Genomic DNA, 19,710 nt, shown 5'->3' with positions numbered 1-19,710 from the left:
AAGTGCAGTTTCAACTCCAGATTGAGTCTGTGAGTTGAAAACAGAACAGAGCTTGCAGTACTTCTTCCAGCCAGCGAGCTGGACGGTGACGAGGACGACGACGATGGGTGAACGGATGGATGGAGGTGGTGGGAAATGGTTGTGGTTGTGGTTGTGCAATTGCCGAGGCATACCGAAGCTTGCAGGAGGGAAGCAGGAGCAGCTCCGGGGTTTGACGTAAAGTTAAACGACTGTAGTACGAGTGTACTAGAAAGCGGACATCACTCAAGTCGGACGGGATTAGTCGAGCTTTCTCCGGCGGGACGAGGGCGTACGCGTTGTCGTAGACGTAGTGCCGGGATTGACGGACTTTGGCGAACGGTTGGTCTCCTGACGACCGGCCCGGTTGTAGGCGTAGTACTTGCCCTCGTAGTACTTGCCCTTCAGCTTCTTGTCCGACTCGCCCGGCGGGTGGATCAGCTGGATACGGTCGGTGCTGTCGCCGTTCGGTGGCTTGGTCCGGGGCTTGGGCGTCGTTCCACTGGCACCGGAAGCCTTCAGCAGCGCCCGGCCCAGATCGTACGCCCTCCACATGTTGTAGAGATTCCGGTTGAACGCACTCGGTTGGCCCGACTTCTTGGAGTCTTTGTCGCACGGTTCGTTCACCCGTTCGCCACCAGCGGGCGCTCCGTTCCGGCCGGGCGGCTGTTCGTCCCGGTACAGGTCGTTGTCGACGCCGGCCGCGTCCGTACCCTCGCCACCGTAATCATCCTCGTACTCGGTGATGGGCCGGATATCGTTTGGGACGTTGCTGGGCCGGCTGACGGGCCGTACGGTCGGGTATCGGCGGGGAGCGTCGGAGGGAGTGGATGGTTCGGGATTGGCTAGGTTTGTTAGTGTGTCTGGGTCACCTGGGGGGCACGGGGTGGCGCGGGCGGCCGAGGAAAGGGAATAAAGATAAAGGGAAAAGGCTCCGTTAGAAACTCCGCTTTCGGACCCGGATGCCAGATTCCATCCCCGGATGAAGGATGCGTACACCGGATGATAAGACCCGGGTGCAGAGGAAGGAGGGCAGGAGGGGGAGGGAGGGAGTAGCCGGATGTGCACTGGATTGCCGGGCCCGCGGGAAAGCGTGAGTCAAGTGGAGCCGGATGGAGGTTTACGAAGCCCGAGTGCAGATGGAGATGGCGGACGGTTTTCGGATGAAGAAGCGATGGAAAGTGGGGAACGTGGAGGAAATCCTCGCTCGGTTTTTCTTCAAATTTCCCGAGAAGGACGCTGCTTTTCTGATGGGCAACAAGCATGTCCATCGGAAAGAGGATAATTAGGAAAATCTGTACTTCCGTCTTTACATTGCAGAATAACATTCCTTTCTAAGAAGCAGTCAAATCTGTAAAAGCCCGAAATTCAACATTTGTGACTTTTCGAAGTATTTTGAATCAGTAGCACAATTTCTCGGTATGCATCACTTAACTTTAAATATCATAACTACATGATAAGGTAAAATAATTTCCAATCCTCATCAAAAAAGCGGATCGTTTTGTTTCATTTCAGTAATAATAACTGTTTCGTAAAAACTAACAAAGCAGTTTTGCAAAAAATCTCAAACCTATTTGGTATACTTTTTAAACCTGTAGCCTGTGATTTGTTTGCAAAGTATTTTTTATACTTCCCTATTTCTATATTTATCTAGTGTACAATCGACTGTGGAAAAACCAATGTTTGCTTTGAACTATGTATTGAAATGACCCATCCATAGGCAGATGGTCAGAAGGTTCTATCTTACTGTTCCAAACACTTTCTACGTCGCGGGAATTAAAAGAATTCTTAGGAATATCTAATGTGGCAAAGAAAAGCCGAAAATTTACTCTTTATTCCCGTTGGTTGTGCTTCTACAAGAGTAAGAGTTTTTTCCCGCTTTTCCACTTCTTTTATCGGTTTTCTCCCGCTGATTCCCTTTTCGTCTGACAGGTGCTGTTGGAGCGAGTTCGAACTTATGGGTCCGAACTGTTTCCAACACTTACCGTTAGAACTAAGTATCATCTGTATGAATTCGTCTTCCCTTTTCTTAACAACGTATAATAACTGGAAAAAAAACAGTTTTTAAGCACGTCAAGCATATTTCATTAGGTACGGTCACACGAGACGAACCTTTGCTGGCGAACCTTTCGCACACTATTACAAACGAATGCCAAAAAAAGGTTCGCCGAACCTTTTAGCGTTCACACGTAACGAACCATTGATGTAGTTTCATTGATAGTTGGTAAGAATAAATCAAAGTAAGCATTGTAAACAAATGGGGAAATCGAACGGAACGTCAAAAAGGTTCGCGGCAAAGGTTCGTGCTATCCACCAAAATCGGTGAACCTTTTCTGCTCGAAAAAGGTTCGCGAACTCTGCTCGATTCACTAACACATTCAAGAAAAGGTTCGCCGAGCGTCCAAATTCGAGCAGGGTTCGTCTCGTGTGACCGTACCTATTGTGTTCGTTTACGATGTAAACATTATGTTTGACACTCCAGAGGAGCACAATTCTTCCAGTAAGTATATGAAGACGCTAAAGGAACCCATTTGATACTGATTCGTTCAGTATGTAAAAGTACGTTAAAGAGATATTTCTTTTTAATGTCCATCATTTTAATGTACTTTCTTATCTTCTTATTCTTTGCTGTACATTGTTTAATTAAGACATGAACATACCTCATACTTTTCTATATAAAATAAAGTACGATATATCACATGTTGAATAGCCACTTTCCTCTCATAGATAAAGTACTAACCCGCCCTATGGCCTCTTATTCGTGCTATTATGCAGCTTAGTAGGCTTTTATTAAAGAAAAAGCACAGGCCACGTAAATCGACCAGTATTGACAGCGTCCCCTTCTTTACGATGCTCCGAAAATATACCGACGTGTCTACTTCGGGTGCGCTCCGAAAGGAGTCGAACGAAGTTTGCGAGCCTCGACGCCTGCGAGCTCAACCCGCGTGATGATGAAAGCAATGATTACTCCGACAAATAAACTGCCGAACGCCGAGTGGCACATATTTAGTGGCGGCGAGTACGAATAAGATGCCACCGAGCAAGAGAACTGACTTACCGTAGCTGGGTACCGTGGAGTATATTTGGTTCTGCAACCCGCCCGCTCCGTACAAACTCGTTCCCGCCAGTGGATACTGATGAGGGGGAGTGAAAAGGGGGTGAAACATGGATGAGTAAATTGGATCGGAACGAGGGGTGGGCCATAGGAGGCACACCCATTTCCATAAATTGTGCCTCAATATTGAGCCGCCCGCAAGACGCGAGAGCAGCCTCACCTTGGTCAGCTGTCCCTGGGTCGCGTAGACCTGCTGCGCCTGGTGGACCTGATTGATGGCGGCGATCGGGGCCTGGTGGACGATCGGCACGGCCGGCTGCTGCCCGGCGAGGCCCGACGCCACCGCCTGCTGCTGGTAATGGATGGCTTGCGTGTGGCTCAGAGGATGCTGCTGTTGTTGCTGAGGCTGCTGCTGCTGCTGCTGTTGCTGCCCGGCGTAATTATGCTGCCCGGGAAGGGCCACCGAGTAATGAATGGCCGCCGGGTGGGACGCATAAATGGGCTGCTGATGTGCGTACGCCGTCTGTTGCTGGTGCTGCGGCTGGTGGTGGGTAGCAATCTCCGCAACCGGATGCTCGTGAAGCGCCGTGTGAGTCGCGTAGATGGTGGCCGGCTGGAGCGTCCCACCGACGGGGCTGGTCTGCTGTTGGTGGTGGTGGTGCTGCACTAGCTGATACTGCGGGTAGTGCGTGTAGGTGAGCTGCGGTACGGCGTAGTTATACTAAGGACGGTGAAGAAAGGGAAAAGAAACATAGGCATAATGAGTCGTTAAGTTATAACCCATCTCAATACAGACGCCTCTCGACACTTTCTTCGCAGGCGGAAATCGGAAGTGTCACCAGACTCTCTACTACCTTCGCCAAGAGGGGTGACAGATGATGCAACCCTTCGGACGCGCTAGCCAGCTTGAGGGTCGTGGTCGTGGTAGTCGCCCTGGCAGGCTCAACGTAGCTGACCTTGTGTATGGTCACATGCTGCAAGTTCACGCAAAAGCGAAACCGAGTTAAATCAAGTTCGACCTATGAAATAGCACTGGATACAACAACAAGCATTCAAGTTCAGCATAGGCAGCATAATACGTTTCTCTTGAAATGAAGCAGAAGCAAGCGTAAGCCATCATTAAGCTGTTGTACTGAGTGCAGTTTCCCTATTCTGATTTTTTACAAGCACTTTTCCAAGCATTTTTGACACCTGCCACTTTTCGGACGGAGAACTGCTACTGTAAGCAGCAGCAACTAAGAGCTGATCGCTAGCTCTAAAAAACAAAAAGCCAAACCAAAAAACCTCTGTGCACATTGTAGAGCACGCGATGGAGTTCCACCTTTTCGGGCTGAGAGAAAGCAGGCGATGAAAAGCTACATGGAAAAGTATGCCGATGAAAAAGTTCCTCCCGCTCGGGCACGCAATCGTTCGTGACAGATTTAGCAAAGCCCGAAAGGATCGGACGGTTTTATATGCTCTGCGTGCTACACACAAACGAGTCAACCCAACAGAAAACGTTGCAACAAGCACTTTTTGATACTATGTTTCCGTGGAAATTAAGTAAAATTGCGTTCGCAGCAAATTCTGCTATCTCAAATGGTGGAAAATTCGCCCGAATCAGTATAATTTACATTTCGCTCAACATGCCAATCGAGCTAAATTGCTTTTTTCAACGCACAGTTAATTAATCATTTTTAAATCACATCTCCCCTCACTGTCCTTTCCATCGAAGGCGAGCGATAGCGGCAGCCGTTGCTAGGAAAAACAGGCTTGCATCGGCAAAACAACAAAAATACAATCTATATGCAGACGAGTCGGTCGGCTGATGAACCTTGTTTGCGGTGATTGCATCAACCGAGCAAATGAATCGTGTTTTTCTGTTCCGATAAACATGCCGAACGAATCAATCCGAAAACTCAATCCGGTACCAGTTCTGCCGAACCGAGCTGGCAGCTGGCTTTCCGCTGAAGACGGTACAAATGGACGGGAAAACATTCCAACCATCCAATTCCAACGCGCGGGGTGGGTGGGGGAAAACATTTGCGATTTCCGATCGTTCGATTTTTTCCATGGATTGTTGAGATTGTCAAGAACATTTCATCAGCCAATCAATTCGTTTTTTTTTTCAACGGAACTGCAGATATGGAAGGACTAAAATTCGACATCGTTTGGTTGTTTTTTTTTTTGCTGAATTCAAAGTGATGCTGAAAGGGCAAAAGGTCGGGGTTTGCTTGAAATTGACATGCAGCAAAGGAAGATCCGTTATTGATGCGCTATCTTTCGGTATCCATCTGGGCTAAAATATGGTGACACCCGGATCAAGCTCCGTACGCGTTCGTCAACGATCTGAAGAACGTTGCTTTTTGCACACAGTTTTTAGCAGTCGTAGTAAATTCTACCAGCACCATCTGTTTCTGGTGGCTGTCGGAGTTTTTCTTTCAGTTCGCCTTAAAAAAATCCAGCCAAGAATTGCATAATGTAATCTAGAGTATCTCCAGCTGAATCTTTCTCACTCGATAAAGGTGGCTTCAATCGCTCCTTCGGGGCCAATTTCCCTCATGATTTAACCCAAACATTAACCTCTTTTTCTCAATCAGCGGCAGAAGCCCGACCGATCATCTTCTCGCGACGCTCGCTTTATGTAAGCGGGTGAAGTTCGCCCCCCCCTGTCCGATTGAGACGTGAGACTCGAAACGTGCCACCGTGACCGTCAAAATTGGCTCTCCGGAATGGACCACTCAAAAGCAGCGGTGTAAATAAGGGTAAAATAAAAAGGAAAGAGTGGAAAAAGAACTTCCAGCATCAAATTGTCACCTCGTTGCACCACCGTCGGCACGAATACTACCACCTGCTTGCACCTGTCGGTGGCTGATCATTTCGTGTTCACTTCATACATTTTAACAGCTTAATTTAGCGCACAGAAGAGCCACCGTGGGGCAAACGAAGTTTCGGGGGGCTTCTTCGACGAGGGTTCGGTTCCATTTGCTTGCGGCATTTGAATTCTCGTTATCTCACACAGCTGCGGTCCGGTACGCTCGATTGCTCGAAACGTAAAATTTCACCCCCACCATTACATAAAATATGTTATTTCCACCACGCGACCAAGGACAAACGGGTGCGACCTCGAACTTCTTCCGCCATATTCTCTCCCTTTTCCCTCCCTCCGTGCTGGCGAATCGTCCGCAAAATCATCAGAATTCGAGCTCAACACGAAACTTAATTAAACACTTCCACACGAAAATGGGCGAACGAAATGTTCGGTTCCACGGAAACGTTATTTTGATTTCCCCTTCAAATTACAACATTATGTCACTTTGCTAGAATTTGAAACACATTTTTGTTTTAATTTCGTTCGGCGTAAACGGTGGTTTGGATCGGGAAAGCAGGAAGCAACAGGCGAAACGAAATGAGCCGTGCGGTAAAAGTTTTTAATTTGCCCTTTCATGCGAGATATTATTTGATTACCGCCAATGTCGGTGAATCCAATTCGGGGCAATTTGGTCGGAAGTCGGAAGGGTGGAGGGCTTTTCCCGGTTTCCAAAGTTAACCCGAGACGAGTGTTTCCGCATGGTGGGGCCAAAACGATTCGACAGTTAGTCGAAGCCACAAAGGAGCCCGTAGGCGAGTTGCTAAATGAGTTGACAAAAATAGGAAAACATTTTTCAGCGCCAGCGATGGTTGCTAATGTTGCTCATATTGGCACCCTTTTCGTTGTTCGTTGTCCTTTCGCCTCGCTCGACGGCGCGATTCGTTTCCCGTGCGAATCCTTCGCATTTTCCGCCCGTTTTGTTTTTCAACACCATTACTTGCAGGCCGGGTTTTTTGGCCGCTTGCGATTTCGAAAACCTGCTGACTGGTGTGATGAGTGGTACGTTAATTTTCTTTTGTTTTTTTGCTACAAAATTGTGTGCCCCTAACTGCCGGAAGCTTATCCACCGCATTACAGACCGTCGGTTGCTAAGCGGAAGTTAATGAACCTGGCCGACCAGAACCTGGCGACCTTGCGACCGGCGACAGATAAGAAAGCGGCCACACAGCACACAACGTGTGTTAACGTGTGTTATCACTGGCAAGAGGCGAGATGTGCTTAAAACAAACGACGCTAGAATGAAGCGAAAAACAAAACCTGCGCCATCGAGCGGGAAAATGGGGGGGGGGGAGAAAAACGGACCAACGGAAGAACGACCAAACCAAACCAAAAAAAAACAGTAAAACAAATGACTCTGGATAAATGGAGGCGCTTACACAACAACTTTTCTACCCGGGAAAAAGTTTGGTGGTATCAACTTTTCGACAGCTGGACAAAATTGCCCATCGGATGACATTATTATTTTAACCCGCGCCGTCCCGGGATGCGAACGTGTTTTAGTTCAATCCTTTGCACACTTTTTGGCCACCAGTTTGGCATGACTCGTGCCGGTGGGTCGAAATTTAATAAATGGAAATCGAACCCTTTTTCGTTGAGAGGAAGGGAGGAAAAGAAACAATCTGACATGTTTTTTGTCACGTTTACTTTCCGTTTTTCGCTAGCGAACTCTTTTGATTATAGAATATTGAACATTCGAAGCAACAGTTGGGGGTACCGGGTTGGACAGTTTCCATTCGTAATGGGTTCATGGGTAGATTTATAGTGGAAAATGTAATATGCTTCTATCGACCCAAACTCATTAGATTAGCGTTCGTTGAGGCACAGAGTGCGACAGAAGTGATGCCGATTAAAATTACTATTGCTAAATAATTGCTCGGAGCTTCTAATCGGCAGCAGTTGTTTATAATTTACAACTGTAATTGAAGTTATAAATCATTTTAAAATGGGAACCAAATTACCGGATGAGTTTCTAACTAAGCGGGGCCACAATGTTAGTTTCTAAACTAATGACATTATTCTTAAATGTCAATTAATTGTTCTGAGAATGACAAACGAGAATGAAAAAATAGCATTCTCCTGAAAGATATACAAAAACACTTCAATATCTTGAAAATAACGTGGAAGATGACCCACAAAAAAAGCAAATAAGTTTGAAAACTTGGGAAAACAAGTGTTGTCTTTTTGGAACACAGCAAAATTTTTTTGTAAAATCTAAATTATTTCTAATTTTGTTTTTGTTTTTCCCAATTCTGCAATTGATATCATGTTTATATGTTCTATTTTAAAGGTGAATTATTGTTCAAAGTATTTTTTATTAAAAAATCTTTCATAATCTCCGTTGCTACCGAGGATTTCAAATCCTTTTTGCCATTATTACAAACTTGTTATTATGTGCGAATATCTGTGTATACAATTATACAATTGGTAATGAGGATTTCAAAAAAAAACTACTAACATTTTAGAGATAGTTAATAAGTTAATCCAGCTAAAGGCTTACGTAGCTTATCACATGTTTTCCCAATTTCCTATTTTCCTTTCACAGCCGGTTTGTATCGCATGTCGATGATGTAGGACGTGAGTCTCTAAGTAATAAATCTTCCCCGTTCACCCTACGGATATTCAATGAAATGCCGAACATAAATTAAACCAGTTGCATTTGCAGCACGTGTCAGGCTTACCTCACATTCAAAATCAACGCACGCGGCGTTGATTCCAACCGATTGTAAACAACTTGATCTGCTAATTGATAATCCTCCAGCAACTTCGCCTCACTTAAGGATAGCATTAGCCTATTAAATCTTCAACACATCCACCGCAGACGCCACACAAGATAGCAGTCCCGCGGAAGTAATTCAACACTCTGGCGGTTTTGCTCAATGGCCTGCACTTATTCTCCCATCATCAGCTTCCGACAACGGATCGCCGCTAGGTGGATGTGAGGCCCAACACTTTGCATACCGTGCACTTTGATAACCGCAGCCCTTCAAGACCGCACGCTCGCAAAACGACTTTGGTCGCCCGCGCGCTTCATGGTCCCCCGGGCGTTCCGGCGTGCATAATTGCACCCCGTGCGTGTGATGCGAAATTAGATACATGCAAAACATCACCTTGCATCGGGAAGCCGCTGCGCGGACAATTACTCCGGTCCGTCGGTTGCATCGGGAGTAAAAGCCCCATCCGTTAAGCTCACCGATGGCTTGCCTTTAATTTGTTTCTTTGTTTACTTCCGAGCAGCTTTCCTCACTCGCTAGGTGCCGGTGCCGAGGGCGGAAGACTTCCTCGGAGGTGCCGAGCAAAACTAGTTCCCGGCAGCTGGAGGACGGTCCTCTTAAGACTTGGGTAATTTGCATCGAACATTGTGTTTATCTAAGTGAAGGTTTTGTTGCATAACAGAAGCGAGAGAATCAACTGTTGAACGAGACGTAATAACAACTTTCCAATTATTGGTTTACACTTATTTCATTGGGTATTATTTCATTGGATTTTATCTTATGGTTTCAGAAAAGCGCGATCTAAATAACTTCCTGCTATTGCATTCCATTTGATTGTGTATAGCTTACAGCTGATTCTTCTATTTGTAGTTCTGATCTGCTTTGTCAACTCTTTCAACCTTTTCTGATTTTATTAAAAAAAAATCGAATACATTTCTAAACGAATACGAATACGAATACTGAATAGGGTATAACAACATTCCAGATATTGCTTGACACTTATTTTATCGGATAGTATATTATTGCTCCAGAACAATTTTATCTAAATAACTTCCTGCTATCGCATTTCATTTAATTGTGTAATTTTTAGCTCCTTTCTCTGCTTGTAGTTCTGATCTACTTTGTCAACTGGTTCAACCGTTTCCGATTTTGATTCCAGATAAAGAAAACTAATACATTTTGAAACGAATACGAATTTACAGCATAAAAGAATTATATTATTGTTCCACAAAAAATGCGATCCAAATAACTTCCTGGTATTACATTCCATTTGATTGTGTGTACTTCACAGCTGATTCTTCTACTCGTAGTTCTGATCTGCTTTGTCAGCTCTTTCAACTAGTTTTTTATCCTATTTTATTTACAAATAAATTAAAAAATACATTTTTCAACGCATACGAATCTGTTGCATAAAAGAAACGATGGAATCAGTTGATTCCATGAAAACGGAATAACAACTTTCCAAGAATTGCTCTACACTTACTTCATCGGATATTATACAGTTTCAGAAAAATGCGATCAGAATAACTTCCTGCTATTGCATTTCATTTGAATGTGTGCAGTTTTTAGTTTCTTTCTCTACTTGTAGTTCTGATCTGCTTTGTCAACTGTTTCAACCATTTCCGATTTCAATCCTAGATAAATAAAATGAATACATTCGAATTCTGTCATTCAAAAGAGTTAAAAATAAAATAAGACGCAGAGGAAGCAGAGCAAAGTAAAACTGTTCAATACATCATACATTTTTGTTAACATGTCAATCAATGGCAGAACGTTTTGATTGATGGTACCCTACCAAATTCCATTCGACGTCATCAGTGTGCCGCTACAAGATTAAAACACAATCACCAGCATGCAAAAGCACACCAGCAATGCGGCAACGATGTCAACCGTACCGCCACGCTTGACTTTTTCTCCCGTGCGTTGAGTAATTAGAAGCATAAACGAGCACTTGCCTCATAATCGTAACCCGAGCAGCGCGCGATGCCAGCTGCAAACGGGAACACGGGCGCTTCCATCCCCGCACTAACCTAATAAAACCCGCGCAGGGAAAATCTCGTTAAAAAGTTTTTCCCGCAGGGTTCCGACTGTTCCTTCGCCATCCTCAATGCATCCCGTTGCGCAAACCGAGCGTCTCGATGGTGGTGAAAAAGTGTGTGAATCCTCACTCGCACAAGCGATCACTCATCAGGTCGCGGTTGTGTGTCATCTCCGACACCAGTTGCACAGTTGCTGCCAGCATGTGGTGCCCGGGAAAAGAGCCACAGCCCAAACGCTTTGACGAAAATGGCGTTGCGATGACAGATTTTTGCTTCTGCAGACGTAAGGAAGAGCCACGGCAGAAGCGGTCCTTCTTGAAGAAGTCATTGGCAACTGGGTGCCGGTTTGCTATGCGGCAGAGGTAGGGCCACCAGGTGTGCGGTTCGATGCGGGAAAACGCGCGGGGGAAAAAAGCCATCCGTTAATTATTACAGCTCCAAACTCCATCCATAATTCGTACCAGGACACACATCCTCGCTTAAACCCCACGAGCTTAAACCTTGCTTGTGCCCGCTTCATCCCCCGTTCGTGCCCTTTCTTGCTAGCGACAATTCGGAAACGCTCAACGAGCGTGTCTCTCTCATTTTCCACAGGAAAACCCACGCAAACGTTGCGCGTTACCGCATCCCCCCGGGGAAAAAGGGCATGTGTTTTCTGAAACACAACTGAGGTGCTTCTTTCAAGCATCTTTCGCGCAACAGGATCCGCAACGGGTAAACGCAAAACCAAAGGAAACGCCTCCATCCGATGCCAGGACGCATGCGAGGGTGAGCGAATCACGTGATGGAGTTGTTCGCTGACAGCGCCGTTGCCTAATAATTGATGACATTTAAATTGATTTCTTATTTCCGCCAACTCCCCAGATGCCACGACGCGGCCGGCGACAGCCCGACACGGGGGCATTAATGAACGGGAGTCTCGGGAAGCGAACGTGATCTCCAACGTGCCCTCTACCGTGGCACGCACACGAAATAGATGGATGGCGCCGGAAGTCGGTGGTTGGACTGATTGAACAACTTTTCCCGACGCTTCCCGAACCGAACGTGATAATTCCGGGAAGAGCATGGGGGAGCATCATGCCCGAGAGGAAGAATGTATGTTGCTTTTTCACCAAGTTTGGTTCCTTCTGCTCAAGAGACTTCAAATTTATTTTTTGAATGCAAATTTGACGAGCACCCAAAAGTGTTCGGGGAAACAAGTCGAACTGTCAAAGAAAAGCACTCATAAAACATCGGCACGTCGACAAATACTGGAAGATCATTAAAAATCTTTGCATACTCCAAACTTTGGCGCTTGATATGGACGATCATACCTAGCCTTACTTCTTGTTTTATTACAAATAAAACTTATCGTTTCAATTTATTTGTTTTAGAAACGATTTAATACCTTTGAATTGAACCTCTGTTTGTTTTTAAATCATGTAACAAGACGCCCAAAAACGCTTTTTGTCTTAGTTATATACTATTGGTTTAAGTGATTTTTTCGAACAAATTGTTGTGCAAACACAACTTCGCTTTCGATAAATTCAAACCACCCGTCGGAGGTCAATTTTCCCGTTTAAATGTTTCACCGGAACAATTAAACGTGACCTGCTGCCGTAATCCCTACCACACCGAGATTTTCCACTTTCCCAACGGTGAGCCTATCGAAAACACGTGCGACACGTTTTCGAAGAAATGTGAAAAGCATACGCTTTCGCGTGCCTGAAAGCGGTAAAAGTGAAGTGTTCCACGTAGCTAGTACAAAAAAGCAACGAACCAGCATCAAAGTAGCGCTGCTTCACCGGAAATCAGGGATACGGGAATTCAAATTTCCCGTTACTCATATTGCCATATCATTATTCATTGGCCGGGCCGTGCTTGGGCCACACAGGACCGGAAGGATGTTGCTCCTTTAACCTTATGCCGGGGCCGGTGGCGATCGTGATAGGCGGTGGAAAATTTACGATTCAAACAACCTGCCCGATCGATGGGGCGCACCCTGGGGCTGCCGGTTTCCGTACGAGCCAGAAGCGGCAGCGGTAGAAAAACAACAACATACACGCTTGTTTTATTTCTCCATCAACCTGACGGTGTGTGTATTTCTCCATTAACATCCGCTGGCAGCGTACACTGATTGCTTGTAAATATTTATGCATGCGCATAGTAGGCTCAGGCGGGCTGAAGCGAAATGTGCACTTTCTTATTTTATCTTTTCACTGATTTACATCATTGCGTTAGTAGACCAAACATTTGATGTTTGAAACTCGTGCCAAATAGCTAAGATTTACTATTAATAACCATAGAAATTGTTGGACAAGAAAAAGCATGTCAGCTTTCATGGTCTCAATATTTTGAAAATTCATTACATACAAAAAATGAACCAGCAAGACAAATCACTGTGATTAGTGGTGGTTCATTTAAAAATACCTTGTACAAAAGGTGCCGCTTTGAAAAACACTGCAATGCAGATTTTTATAAATTTACGAACATGCAATCTCCCTTATGCGAGTCACTTAAACGAAACATGCGACCCTGCATTGACATTAATTATGGTGTTCAATAAATAAAGGTGAGATAACGAGATTGTAAATTTGTTCAACTATTGGGAAACTGTACGGGTTTCATGTGGTACGACATGTTTTGCTGCATAAAACAAGATCCAATTATCTATATGCTGTGAAAATCTTCAATTTATACTTATCCTCAGTATGGTTTAGACATTAAAAACGTCAGCTTGAAACATTTTAACCGGAGTGTATCGCAAAATAAAACTAAATAAGCAATTTAGTCACCCACAAGTCACTTCGGAAGCACTTCCTTCTCATCGGCTAAAAGCTCCATAATAACACTTTCAACCTCTCTTGTGCTTGTTGTCTTTGTGCATCTCTCTTGCGTGTGCGGTGCAAATGTTTGCACGAAGTCTTTTCGATCCCAAACGCGCATCACCTGGCGGCTGCCTGTGCGGTTGCATAAACACTAGGGGTAATCCACTCTGCTCGACACCGGGGCGTTATCGAGTACCCAAGGCGTCCATTTTTCACACCCACAAGGCACCGGAAAACCATGCCAGCCAGCCCAGTAGCAAGCGGGAGACGTTTCCTCGGTTCGGTTCCTTCGGAAAGCGTAAGAAGCGTTCGACTCACCTGCGGCACTGCCGTCGCGACTGCTGCTGCTGCCGGCGTCTGCAGGATGTGTCCTCCGCTCGCCAGTGCGTGACCGTACCCGAACGGAACCGCGCCGATGGCTGCGTGCGTTGCGTGGCCGGAAATAGGTGCAGCCACAACGTGGTGATTTATGTAAGCGGTGTGCTGCGCCGCCGGGGTACCTGTGAAGCGAAACGAAGATCTGATGAAAGGGGCAATAGCACCTAAACTAAACAATCCCGTCTCAGGTGCAGCAACGAACTGGCTGCGGGGTTTGAAAGCAATTCTCCATTTTCCTTCCACCGGCAAAATCAATCAACAACCCCCGAGCATACCCGGCTGAACCTGACCCAACCGGGAGGGTTTCGATTGTGTCCACAATTAATTAATCATATCAACGGACGGCGCTCCACCGTTTGATGAGACGAATGGACGATGTGTAGCGCAGAAATGAATCTAAACATAATCCGCTCATCATCACATCAGAACACACTTTGGTTCACTTTGTACTGGCGTAATTGAATTCGTCGACACGATACCGCTCAACCGGATGATGGGTGGAAACTTAAAGCATCCACGGCGTGGTCTGCCATTTCATCGGCGACCTGTTTATCATTCATTTCAAACCATCTCGTTCTAAGTAAAACATGTAAAATTAGCAAGTTTAAGTCCAAATATACCGTATGTTATATCCTACAAATAAAAGTATTTAATTTAGAATTTCGAAAAAGATGCACTAAAACTAAACCATCTTCCAAGTAATTTAGAGTAATTTGAAATGCGTATAGTGAATCAATTGTTGTTAATCCCACGGTTCATTCAAATTCAAAATAGCATATCGGGTTGCTTAGTTAAATTAAAGCAAATTAATGATTTTCTAAACAGTTTGAACAAATTATTTCAACATGATATAAACTTTCATTTTAAGTAACATTATTTGTCCTTGAATTTCATTGAATCATTTCCCTGTGAAACAACATTGAAATGTTGTCATGTTATCCTTTTTTTTACGTTTCAGTTTTATTGTTTCGTTTGATTATTTTGTAAGTAATATTCTTCTAATATTTCATGTGTAAAATTTAATTACACATTTTTATTATAATTCAAATCATTTGACCCAAAGCAAACACATTTCAAGTACTTTTAAGATAATGATAATAGAACAATCAATAAGAGTAATCCATTTGTATATAAGATTATTTTTGCTAGGAAAACTGTGCATGTAAATCTTACTTTGCTATTGAACGAAAAATGTACTTCATGTATTGCATATTTTAAGATAACATACAACTAAACAAAAATGCTGGATGCAGCCAACCTTGGTACTCTATCTCTAAACGCCGCTCTCCTCGAAGAGTGTTTGTCGTGACAGACTGGACAACCATTTTTCATGATTCAAACCGGAACCAGAGAGGGTTAGCATGAAATAAACATATCACAACCTCCGATCACGACCATCTGGCCGATTCGTTAACAGGGTACCGTAACTTCTGGCACGAGAAAAGCTATGCCGGAAAGTAAGAATCACCAGGAGCGATGAAACGTACCTCCAAATGGAGCCACGCAATGGGGAGACACGGACACGAATGCCCTCATGCGAACAAAGCAGCTTGGTAACCCTGGTACAACCTGGCCACGAACCATGCGGCATGGCCGAAGCTCCTTCCCGGTCCAGCAACATACGATTCCATCGTTTTACATATAAACTCTAATAAAACATTCAAGAGCGACGTGCCGCCGTCCGATTTGCCATGCAACGCCGAGTCCCTTTTCCTTCCGGTTTTGTAATGCAACAGGAGCAGAAGCGAAAAGGAAAGCTACCATCAGCAACACCCATGAGAACGTGCCCGGGTGCAGTTGATGCATCCTTGTTGCTATAATCCCTAGTGAGGCACACACGATTCCAACGGGCTTTCGCGACAATGTTGTTACTCGCTCGCTGACTGATTGTATCATTTGTCCGGTAGGAGGTAACATTTTCTCACCCCAACCCACCGGCAGTTTTCCTTCTGACTGTCCGGTGGAAAACTTACCTACGACAACCGGTACGCTCGGGGCACCACGTTTGTTCTTGTCCACCGTATTCGCAATGCTTTTGTCGGAGTTTTCACCGCCACCAGCTGCACTCGCGAAGGATTGTTCCGACTGGACAGATTGCTGTTGCTGCTGACTATCGGCAAGGCAGCTGCTAGATGCAAGCAGGAGCAGCAACAACGGGAGGGTGCAGTTCTGTTGAGGAGGAGAAAACGAAAAGTGGAATGCAAACGAAAAAGAATTGATAAATTGAAACCATTTTCCATACCGAGATCAGATCAGCGAACGAAAAGAGGATACATTTTTATTAGAAAATTGCATACTTTGTTGTTTACATTACTTCCTATCCGATTTTGTTATTCTTTTAATGTTTTTTTATTACTATGTTCTATGGTAATAAATATTCTGAATAAAAGAAGGTTTGTCCCAGTTTGTATACGCGTTCGCATCAAAATTCCAATGTAAAAGTCTTTTCAATTCAATCCCCTCTTTTCACCGTCTACCCTGGTCCACGATTCCCACCATTCCTGGAATCCATTGGAAACAATTCGTAAATTTTCCTCCAACGACAAAAACAAATACAAAAACATCCAAACAAGCCATACCATTCCGGAGAACCGGTGCGCCCATGTTTTAAATCCCACGGCTCTCGTGTTATTAAAAACATCTGTGCTTGTTTTCCTCGGTTTTAGTTCGAATAAAACAGCCTAATAAAAACTTTACAATGCAAAACATTTCAAGCTGCTGCAAGTCCAAAGCGACACGAACTGTCGAACGGACCATGTTCACGGATGGAGCAGTTAAAAAACATATCGTTGTCAGTACAACTATCCCCTTTGCATCGGATCGGCCAGTTTCGTGCCATCGTCGTAGGGTTTCGCATCGCATTGCATCTCTTCGCCAGGTCGGACAATATCGTGCCCCTTGCACTGACATGCACTTATGAGCCTGCAAGCGATGCTGGCCATCCAAAGAGATCTCCTGCTCGAAGTTGCCGGTGCCCTGGATGGGGTGCCTGAGGAAGGAGTGAACGAGGGTTGTCGGAGAAATAAATCGAATTTTTGCATTTTCAACTCCAGCTGCTGACCTCCACGGCGTCCGGCATCCGGCAGGTGCAAGCAATTTCCCATTTCCTTCGCATTTCATAGGCGTCCTTTTTTCCGCGCGAATGGTTAGTGTGGTTCTTTTAGTTCCCTCCATCTTCCTTTTGCTTGGCAGCCACCTTTTCAATCAATCCACTAGCACTGTGGTAACGCTAAAAAAAAAAACATCACGGAACGATGCATTTGCGCGAACCATGCAACCTGTTCGGTACCTTTTCCCGTTCTTCTCAATCCCGTTTCGTTGCGGGAAACACTCAACGCTCGGACCGACTCCTGACTGAGCGCCCTTTTCCACCCGTTGCTGGTACGTATGTAAATGTCAGGCGCATCGGCCGACGAGAAATGGATGGGGATTATCAGCAGGAACGGAACAATTGGTAAATTACATTTCTTCCTGCCGGCAAAAGCAATTCGGTCCGCTGCCACCGCCAGGATAAATGCTTCACGTAGGGACAATTGGGAGAAACATCGGTTGCGCTGGTGTACGGTTTCCCTTTTTTCGTCCATCCTGTGGTCTTGTCACACATTTATTTTACGGCCACACGAATCGGTAAGGCATGTGGAATGTTGTATTTTCGAATGGATGGAAATAAATCGTACAACGATTGAAACTTCCCCCCAGAAAACATTCTATAAATCAAGCCAGCAAAAGATCTGATTTACTTAAGTTGAATACTAGGAATTTGATCAATTTGGTTTACAATATTATTGAAACGTTGAGTTATTTTCTTTTACTCAACGTTGCTTTCAACTTCCCAACACAAATATCTCACACGGAATATTAAGCTCTATAAACAAAATTCTAAATAAAACCATCTTTTTTTCTTCTATTAGCAAAATCCACATGAACCAGAATTGGTTTAAATTATGCTAAATCATTCATCATAAATCATCCCCTGTGCATCACACGCTAATTGTTTATTAATTTGATTAGTGTCCATCGATTGAGCGCCAATTTTTCACGTCCAAAACGTGAAGATGGTAAAATCGCCGCCCGAAAGCGTAAGCGGAGATAATCAATTCCAATCACGATTTTAACTTTTCGCATCCTTTTCCAGAACTTAACTTTCCCAGACGAAGCGCCGACGGTGTAGAACAAAAGCTCCTACAGCAAACGAAGGAGAATAAAAAGCGTGTCGGTGTTTGTTCGTATTCCCATCGGCTTCTTTATCGCACACTCGCCAAGGCAAGGCAGCGGCCACACCATTTGATCCTATTTAGTGCACTTTTTTTCTGTCTCTTCTGTTAACTCTATCGCTTTTCGATTGGGGCTTAGTTTTTCACGACGAAGCCGGATCGCCCACATCGCAGCTGGCGATGGCCGCCCACCCGGGGAACCATATTTTATTGTTAGCACCATTATTTCTTCGTTTGATAAATCTTAATCCTTTCCGCACACTTTTCTCGAAAGGAAAATACAAACACGGTCCGTGAGGCACAATGGCGCGCGTCGTAGCTGCCGGCTGTCCGTGGGTAGGGAACAACGTCGTGTGAAAAATAGGGGCGGAGGAAAAACCCGTCACCATTCGTCGCCAGTAGGAACAATGTCGGGCTGGTTGAATGCGACGCGGTGAAGAATGGTGAAAGTGCACGCCACCGCGAGGGGGTTCGAGGAGCTCGTGCAAGAGTGTGCAAAACTGTACCATATCCTTGGCTAATCCGATCGACTACGCCACTTTAGCCATCCGGAAAGTATCCTTCGCTTCGGTGCGCTTGGAGGGAAAGAAAATAACGGGCAGAAAAAGGAGGGTGGGAAAAGCAGAGCCAACGAACGAATAAAACCACGTCGTGCCGTACTGTCTTTCGATCCGTTACGCGATGCCAACCGTCCGTGCGGTAAGCCTTATGAATGCATGAAGGATTTAGAGGCAATCGGTAACAAGTGTGTCCCCGTATGTCAAAGCACCCCGAAACGGCGCATGCTGACAGATGCAGCCGGGAAAGGGAGAAGCGCACCGGCAGCTGGAACCACGGTCAACCACGCTGTATGCACCCGATCGACACCCGTCTTTCCCATAGGAAACCGGTTATTATTTTCCATCTTTCTACGACTCATTCTTTTCTGTCACCGGCGTCAGCATTGGAATCGTACTGAACGGAAAACACTGAAAATAATAGTTTCCTCGAAAGCTTAACGATAAGCCTATGGTAGAGCGGTACTTTTCTACACGAAAGTCGCCGGACACTTTGTTACACGACGGAATAGACCTTTTCCGAGTTTTTTCTCTAAATTGACACTTTCCGAGCTAAAACACAAGCAATTGCAATCTTCTAATGTTTTTCAATGTTTTAAAGTTTTCTAACATTTCGTAAAAGTTCAATTGTTTTGTGTTGGACATTCAACTAGTTTAAATTTTTCTCCAAACACATACCGTTAATTTCATTTTCATCTTGGTTTCACTTTTTCTCTTTAGAGGTTGTTTGGTTCGCCTATCAGATGAATACACTGGAGCCTTTCTCGCAAACTCCCGGTAGTACTTCACCAACGTACAAATTGAATCTTAAAAACGACCACTGCAAGGATCGCTAACGGAAGCATAAATAACACCAGTGCAAAACCCAATCCGGCTGGGTGGTGCAAGAAAAACCGCAAGTGAAAGCACTAAAACTCCACCCCAAAGAGAGATCCGACAGACCGCGCGCGGAGGCAAACATTCAACTGAAAGTGAATTTAGCTAACAATTCCGTTTTATATGGATGTAATAATTTTAATTAGCGCTCGGTGGGATGGTGGGATCGGGTGGCCTGGGTGTGTTGGTGCATCCGCCCGGAGC

At 45.0% G+C, this 19,710-nt stretch overlaps 1 protein-coding gene across 1 annotated transcript; it reads right to left on the bottom strand.

Annotated features, from left to right (window-relative positions):
* Window positions 1–279: 279 nt before the first annotated feature.
* LOC131261889 (protein couch potato-like) lies at window positions 280–19,326 on the bottom strand. Its single transcript, XM_058263742.1, has 7 exons — window positions 19,309–19,326; window positions 15,833–16,028; window positions 13,800–13,981; window positions 3,928–4,047; window positions 3,294–3,794; window positions 3,077–3,152; window positions 280–890 (listed from the first exon to the last, which is right to left on the bottom strand). The coding sequence occupies exons 1-7, from the start codon at window positions 19,324–19,326 to the stop codon at window positions 280–282; spliced, it is 1,704 nt and encodes a 567-aa protein (XP_058119725.1).
* Window positions 19,327–19,710: the final 384 nt, after the last annotated feature.

The sequence above is a fragment of the Anopheles coustani genome, chromosome 3 (genome assembly GCF_943734705.1).
Source record: "Anopheles coustani chromosome 3, idAnoCousDA_361_x.2, whole genome shotgun sequence".
NCBI classification, from domain to species: Eukaryota; Metazoa; Arthropoda; class Insecta; order Diptera; family Culicidae; genus Anopheles; species Anopheles coustani.
This window is presented reverse-complemented; position numbering and strand designations above follow the sequence as displayed.

Coding starts and splice junctions, on each gene's coding strand:
- LOC131261889 (XM_058263742.1), bottom strand. Junction 4,048..13,799: donor TCGCGACGGCAGTGCCGCAG/GTGAGTCGAACG, acceptor GTGAACTTGCAG/CATGTGACCATACACAAGGT. Junction 3,795..3,927: donor TGTCACCCCTCTTGGCGAAG/GTAGTAGAGAGT, acceptor CACCGTCCTTAG/TATAACTACGCCGTACCGCA.